The sequence below is a fragment of the Piliocolobus tephrosceles genome, chromosome 2, assembly GCF_002776525.5.
Source record: "Piliocolobus tephrosceles isolate RC106 chromosome 2, ASM277652v3, whole genome shotgun sequence".
In the NCBI taxonomy this organism is placed as follows: domain Eukaryota; kingdom Metazoa; phylum Chordata; class Mammalia; order Primates; family Cercopithecidae; genus Piliocolobus; species Piliocolobus tephrosceles.
The window spans coordinates 37727404-37735452 of NC_045435.1; the positions used below are offsets into that span (position 1 = coordinate 37727404).

General features: G+C 39.6%; 1 protein-coding gene across 5 annotated transcripts in view; it reads right to left on the reverse strand.

Annotated features, from left to right (window-relative positions):
- Positions 1 to 8049, reverse strand: part of GOLGB1 (golgin B1) — a 90483-nt gene that overhangs the window by 2425 nt on the left and 80009 nt on the right. For all 5 annotated transcript variants that reach the window (XM_023214490.2, XM_023214470.2, XM_023214503.2 and 2 more), the window contains 3 exons: positions 3556 to 3699; positions 2410 to 2507; positions 1825 to 1959 (listed from right to left, as the gene is read on the reverse strand). In XM_023214490.2, coding sequence (XP_023070258.2) covers positions 1825 to 1959; positions 2410 to 2507; positions 3556 to 3699 — 377 coding nt within the window. The remainder of the gene's footprint in view (positions 1 to 1824; positions 1960 to 2409; positions 2508 to 3555; positions 3700 to 8049) is intronic.

The following is an 8049-nucleotide window of genomic DNA, read 5'->3' on the forward strand; positions in this document are numbered from 1 at the left end:
TACCATTACTCACTCAATGGTTATGTCATATGAACAAAGGAGCTGCATGTAACGGCACATTGGATCAAGCATTTGCCTACAGGGATGAACTTTTTCATTGGGGTAGGGAGGATGAAACCCTTTCCTCTACTCTTCGTGCTTTCTCCTTATGAAAGGATATCCATTAGTTTAATACTCTTCGGATCTCTGCAGGACACATTCTTTTCTCCAGGAGCGAAGAAATACCTTAATCCAATTTGTGAGTCTAGAAAGAGAAACTGAGCATGCACAGCCTAGCTCCTTCTTTCCTGCTTCCCTCCTGAGAGCCAGGCTGACTAAAGAATACACCTTCTGTGTCTATTCCTCCATGTGATAAGCTTTTCAGAAGCAGCTTTGATCTGGAACAGCATGGTCTGTTACCATGGAGGTCAGTCTGTCAATGTAGGCTAGGCTGAGGAAGGATGAGAAGTCTGTAGGTATTGATGAGGAAGATAGTACTGGCTGCCTTTATACTGGAAGGCCACTGAGTTCTACCTGCTCTATAGAGTACATGTGAGATTCTAATGTTACAATGGTAGTACCTGGACTAGGTAGGCAGCCCTTAATTAGCTACCCCAATTTCCATTCCGCATCAGGGCTAAAGAGGGAATTGTGGCTTGAATTAATATGGCTTGCCCACAGGCTCAAGAGTCATCATCCCACACGGGCAGTCTCAGTTGGTTTGGGTCAGGTTAGTTACACAAGAGGGAGATCAACCTCCCCATTGGCCAGGTTTCACTGGTCTAAACAATTCCATAGCAAGTGGAAGACAGACAGTCATGGGGGCACAGGCCTGAAAACGCTCGGCAGAGATGGCAAGACACCACACAAGGCATTTAAGCAAAGCTGGCCCACCCTCGAAGCTGCCTATCAAGGCCTGAATAGGTGATGAAAATTAAGAGGTTGTGAATATGTTGGATTGGAAAGAAAGGTATCTCAAGTAAGACCTGCTCAATGGGGCTGCCACCTCTGCCACATAAACTTTGCAAGAAGGTATTAATATCAGAAATGTCATTCTCTGAGGAAAGTGATCATATACATAGGTGGCTTTCTCCCAAAATATAATCAAAGTGCCTGCTTTTAATGATATTTTCCATGGAAAGGGACTTCCAGCAGCAAAATACTCGTAGCAACTCTCTATCCTCTCATGCATAGTGATTCTTTTGATGAATTGAGAATAAAGAATGAGGGATGTGTAGCTCTGCCCTTCTGAATTACACTTGGAGCAAACTGCTCATAGGAAGCACAGTTCGCTCTGTTACTCCAATGCTCTAGTTTGGCAAGAGCAGGATTTTCTGTGAAGGAGGTCTACCTTGGCCCAACATTGTCTGTGACTGGGAGGGGAAGTTCAGGGTTAGGAAGTGCATTTGCCAACAAATAAAAAAGCCACATTCTTTTAACATCATTTTTAAAGCAGTCTTTTAATCTCTCAATCTTTTAATCTTTTAAAAAAGATTTCAATGGATTCAGATCTCACGTAGAAAATGAAGTTGTCACTTACCTGGTCCTCTAGAAAACCCAACACCTACCTCATTTAGTTATTGTTGGGATGAAATAAGATATCTTTCAATAATGGTAGATATCATTATTATTCTCTAAGAACAACTGTTTTAGAAAACACTGACTCTCCTATACTTCCAAAAGTACAGTGTTCTCTTGGGTGCCCACAATGTCAGTAAACTCATTGCAGCAACTACCTCAAGATGAGAAAAAGATCTTAAGAAATCCTAAGTCCGGCAGGAAATGTACATGAGTATGATCAGAAAGGATCAGAAGGGAACAGAGGCGATATCCCTCAGCCTTTACCGTCTGATCTGCTCCTCGGCCAGAGAGACAGCATTCTCGGCAGCCACTCTTTGGTCTCGTTCTTCTTCCAGCAGCTTCCTTAATTCATTCACTTCCTGTCTGGTGTTGCACAGCTGCTGCTGAGCTTCAGAAAAGCTTCAGGATGAAAGGAAAACAAAGAGCATCACTAGATGCAGAACACAGTTGCTAATACAAGGGATTCAAAGTCTTCATAAGGTTGTAAAGCAAGAAAATTCACAGAAGCCTGTCTGAACATGGTATTTTAAAAGCAAAGTTGTAGAGGGATTAAATGAAGCTGCAGAAAATACCTAAAGAAATTTCAGGAACTGATTATCTTTCATTTTACTATCATAGAATAGTTGTTAGTGGTGTGTGTGTGTGTGTGTGTTGGTGTTGCTCTTTTTGTTTTACAAACTTTTCACACACAAATGTTAGTTATTATTGTTACTATTTGATCCTCACATCACTTCTGTGAGGCTAATAAGACGTATTAACTCCATATAAAGGACTCCAGTTAAATGTAGATTACTGCCTAATTTCTGGACTCTAGTGTATGCTCCAGGGTTGAGACAGCCACTCCCCTACCTTTGCTGCGGCTCCCTTAGCTCTTCAGGATCACTCTTTCTGTGAACTCCATTCTTTTCCTGGGGCGCTCCTGGAGCAACATCTATATTTAGTGGCCCCTGGAAGAAGAATAAGCTTAGTAATTCAGTGACGAAAGCTCTTAAGAAAGTGTACTCGAGCAAAACGAGAGCTCGTTTACAGAGGATTATCCCCACTTAAAATTCTCAAGTCCAAATTTAGAAGTCAGAAGCTTCTGCTCTAGCAGATTACTCACCTACATAAAACTCTCGTCTTGATTAGATTTTTCTCCCAGATTCTCATTCTTGAATCTCTCCTCTTAAAAGTTAAGTCTGGGCTGAGCACCGTGGCTCACGCCTGTAATCCCAGCACTTTGGGAGGCCGAGGCCGGTGGATCACAAGGTCAGGAGTTCAAGACCAGCCTGGCCAAGATGGCGAAACCCTGTCTCTACTAAAAATACAAAAAAATTAGCCAGGTGTGGTGGCAGGCGCCTGTAATCCCAGCAACTCGGGAGGCTGAGGCAGAGAACTGCGTGAACCCGGGAGGCGGAGGTTGCAGTGAGCTGAGATTGTGCCACTGCACTCCAGCCTGGGTGACGGAGCGAGACTCCGTCTTAAAAAAAAAAAAAAAAAAGTTAAGTCTGCTGTGGATGTTTATGGATTTTCCAGATGCCACTTTGATCCTTCCCTTGCTCGCCAGCCCCTCCCAAACCCTTTCTCCTCCTCCGTATCCTATATGTCTTCATACTAATTCTCAGTCTCCTCCAACTTCAATGCTGCACTCCTCTCCCTGGCTGTCAACAGTGCTGCTTGTTTTGCTTCTCAGATCCAAAGTTTCCTACAATTTTCTTATTACTTAAAGCAAAATCAACACTTCCTCTGTTTCAGAATACCAAAAGTCTCAGTCATCGCTGTTTCCTCCTCATGTTTTGATTTCTCTCCCACCATCTCACTGACCTTTTTTCTTCTAATTGCTTCACTGTAATTTTTCTCAGACCTTATTCCCATGTCAATTAACTATTTCTTCTTTCTCATTTTCTTCCCTGACACCTAATTACATTAACTTCTTCCATACTGCTCTTTAGTGCTTCACCACTTACACCAAATGTCATCACACTTTTCCCAGTCTTTCACCTTCTCCTTACTCACCGCCTGCAGCTCTTGAACCTGCTTCTCCAAGACTGCACAGTGATTTAAAAGGTCACCATAGTGCTGCTGATTCTCACGAAGACTCTGACTGGTATCGCAGAGCTGAATGGAAAGAGTGTTTTTCTCTTCCAGTAGCTGAGAGAACTGAAACAGAAGCGAGGATAAGCACCATCCTGCAGTACTATAAGCAGTGCTTAAGCGAACTGTTCTGAGTTTTCAGGATCGAATTTTCCTATGGAAGACCTTTGTTTCAGCAACAGCAACAATAGCACTTTGTGTTCCTTCAAAGTTGGAAAAAGCATAATTTTTTTTTTGACCAAGACAGAAAACAATTCTGGAGGAGTAGCAGAAAGGTTTTCTTGTTTTGTTTTGTTTTTTTTAAAGGGTGCCCAGTACATTAACTGAAAAACCATGAAGCAGAAATCCATAAAGCAATCTAATAAGGTAGGCTATTCTGGGTACATAAGAGGGAGAAGGCAGTGCCTCAGGTCCAAGTTCACGCTACTAACAAATGACTATAATCTCCAGAACTCAATATGGCTGGAGAGAGCTGTCACCCCAAAATGTGTGCAATAATATGACTAGGCAGATTCCTCAGTACCATAAAGGGTTATAAGTTACTGAGAGAATAGAATAAAAAGTTATAAAATGTGGTAGAAGGGAGAAACAGAATAAATCCCAACATGTCTATGTGTATGTCAGAAACTGTATTGGGAGCATAGATTCTCCCAGGTAGAAGCATTTCAGTCCCTAAAAGCAGAACTCTCCTCTACTGCATGACTAACAGGTCATCGTTCAGTCTTCCCTTGAAAGTGTTCAGTGTGAGGGTGCCCACTACCTGACAAAGCAACCCGAACCATTTAAAAAACTGAAAATTCGCTTTTATATTGAATGAAAAATTTACCTATTGTAGCTTCTACCCATTGATTTGAATTTGGTACTCTGGAACTATAATTCTCTCACTTGCAGGCTGTCAAGTTTTAAGTTTTAGTTGTGATTAGCCTCCAGGTAGATTAATAACCACAGAGATGTCTCTCCAAGTTACATACTGTAGGACCATGTACATTATATGAGAGGAACCCAGTATACCAGTTGCATGTTCAATCTTTTCTTGATGATTCTTTTTTGTAAGTTTTTGTGAAAAAAAGTTGAAACAAACAATGTTTTAGAGGAGAGGCGACAGTTTTCTAGAGACAACTGTGAGAAAGGGCATTTGATGCATACAGAAAATTAGAACAAGAGAATCCATACATACTTGTAAAAGTGCTCTGTTAGCTGAACATTGCTCTTCGGATATAGGGTTATTTTTTGTTTGTCATTCTGAAGAGCAATGTTAGCTTACAAAGTACTTTCACTAGTATCATCTTATTTGAGAGACGCAGAGAAAGGATTTCTGTCTTTGTTTACAAATGGCTAGTAGATGTCAAACCAGGACTCAAGTGTGGTTCTTGATTCCAAGTCTAGAGCTCTATCTACTATCTGATGGTGTCCAATCTGACAGTCTAGCAATGAAAGTTAAGAAAACTATAGAGTTTTGTTTTAGGTAGGGGGTGGGAGGAGGCGGGAATAGTTAGAAAAGGATATAAATATTTGAGAAGTGATAGTAATGTGAAGAGAGTTAACTGAGTACAATGACAACTAATGGGTTCTGAGACAGGGAACATGTTCTTCCCTTAACCTAAGAGGAAGTTAATTTTCCTGGCCACAATGAATAGTCCAAACCATACCAAAAACAAACATAGGTCCTTCTAGTCTAGAGGTTGGCAAACTATGATCCAGAGTCTGCTGCCTTTTTATTGAAATAAGGTTTTACTGGAACACGACCAGCTCAATTGATTCTATATTGTCTATGGCTGCTTTTGTGTTACAACTGCAAAGATGAGTAGTTGTTAACAAAGATTGTACGGTCAAGAAACCTAAAATATTGTCTGAGTCCAAAGGAAAAGTTTGCTGACCTCTCCTCTAGCTTATAAGCTACTATATTTCACTGTATCTATACCTGTAAAAACGAAATAGGAGGGAACAATTTAGACTACATTATGTCACTAATCATCCATCTCATGTTTTTAAGTTTCTAGCACATTCTTACATTATATACAAACATCCAACCAGCTGGTAGAAATGCAGTCATCCCTTATTATCTATGGGGTATTGGTTTCAGGACCACCCCTGGACTCCCAACTCCCAGTATACCAAAATTTAAGGGTTGCTCAAATCCCTTATATATCATGGCAGGGTATTTGCATATAACTTATATGCAACCTCCCATATACTTAAAATATTTTTAAATTCATGCATAATAGATGTACATATTTTCAGGATACATGCTACAATGTAATATATTCATATAATTTGTAAAGATCAAAACAGTGTATCTGGAATATCCATCACCTTAAGTATTTGTCTTTCCTTTATGCTAGAAGCATTTAAATTATTCTCTTCTAGATACTTTTAAATGTACAATCGATTGTGGTAAACTATAATCACCTATTGATTTACCTAACACTAGGTCTTATTTCTTCTATCAAACCATGTATGTGTACCCATTAATCAACTTCTCTTCATTCCCTCCTCTCCTTTATCCTTCCCAGCCTTTAGTAACTACCCAATGCACTCTCTACCTTCATGAAATTAACTTTTTTTTGCTCCCGCACATGAGTGAGAATGTGATATTTGTCTTACTGTTCTTGGCTTATTTCACTTGACATAATGTCCTCCAGCTCCATCCATGTTGCCATGAATGACAGAATTTCATACCTCTTTATAGCTAAATAATATTCCCTTATGTATATATACCACATTTTTAATCTGTTCATCTGTTGATGGGTACTTAGGTTGATTCCATATTTTGTTTTTTATGAATAGTGTTGCAATAAACATGGGAGTACAGATGTCTTTTTGATATATTGACCTCCTTTCTTTTAGATATGTGGGTTGCTGAATCATATGGTAGTTCAATTTTTTTTGCTTTTAGATATACCTCCATACTGTTCTCCACAGTGGCTGTACTAACTTACATTGCTAACAGTGTATGGGAGTTCCCCTTTCTCTGCATCCTTGCCAGCATGTGTTACTGCCTGTCTTTTTGATAAAAGCCATTTCAGCAGAGGTGAGATGATATCTCACTATTGCTTTGATTCACAATTCTCTGATGATTAGTGATGCTGCGTAGTTTTTTAATATCTGTTGGCCATTTGTATGGCTTCTTTTGAGAAATGTCTACTCAGATCTTTTGTCAATTTTTAAATTGAGTTACTTGTTTTCTTGCTATTTAATTGTTTGAGTCCCTTATTTATTCTGGTTATTAATCCCTTGTTAGATGGGTAGTTTGCAAATGTTTTCTCTCATTCTGTGGATTGTCTCTTCACTCTGTTGATTGCTTCCTTTGCTGTACAGAGCCTTTTAGCTTGCTATAATCCTATTTGTCTATTTTTGCCTTGGTTGCCTGTACTTTTTAGGTCTTACACAAAAAAGCCTTGACCAGATCCATGTCCTGAAGCATTTCCACAAGTTTTGTTCTAGTAGTTTCATAGTTTCAGATCTTAGGATTAAGTCCTTAATCCATTTTGATTTGATTTTTGTATGATAAGAGATAGGAGTCTAGTTTTATTTTTCTGCATACAGATATCCAGTTTTCCCAGCACTATTTATTGGAGAGATTGTCCTTTCTCCAGCGTATGTTCTTGGTGCCTTTTTCAAGGATAAGTTGCCCCTAAATGCCTGGCTTTATACCTGGGTTTTTAATTGTTTCATTGGTGATCTGTGTGTTTGTTTTTATGCCAGTATCGTGCTGATTCATCAGGTAGTGTGATGCTTCCAGCTTTGTTTTGTGTGTGGGTGTGTTTTTTTTAGATGGAGTCTCACTCTGTCACCCAGGCTGGAGTGCAGTGGTGCAATCTCGGCTCATTGTAACCTCCACCTTCCAGGTTCAAGCAATTCTCTGCCTCAGCATCCCAAATATCTGGGATTACAGGCGCCCACCACCCCGCCAAGCTAATTTTTGTATTTTTAGTAGAGACAGGGTTTCACCATGTTGGCCAGGCTGGTCTTGAACTCCTGATTGCAGGTGATCCACCTGCCTTGGCTTCCCAAAGTGCTGGGATTACAGGCGTGAGCCACCACACTCGGCCCAGCTTTCCTCTTTTTAATCAAGATTGAGTTAGCTATTTAGGAGTTTTTGTGGTTACCTACACATTAAATTTTTTTTCCATTTTTGTGAAGAATGTCATTGGTATTTTGATAGGGATTACATTTAACCTGTAGATTGTTTTGTGTAGTACTGTCATTTGAATGTTATTAATTCTTCTAATCCATGAGCATGAAATATCTTCCCTTTTTTTAGTGTCCTTTTCAATTTCTTCCACAGTGTTTTATATATCTTTCACTTCTTTGGTTAAATTGATTCCTAAGTATTTTAAATTCTTTGTCGCTATTGTAAATGGGATTGCTATCTATCTATCTATCTATCTATCTATCTATCTATCTATCTATCTA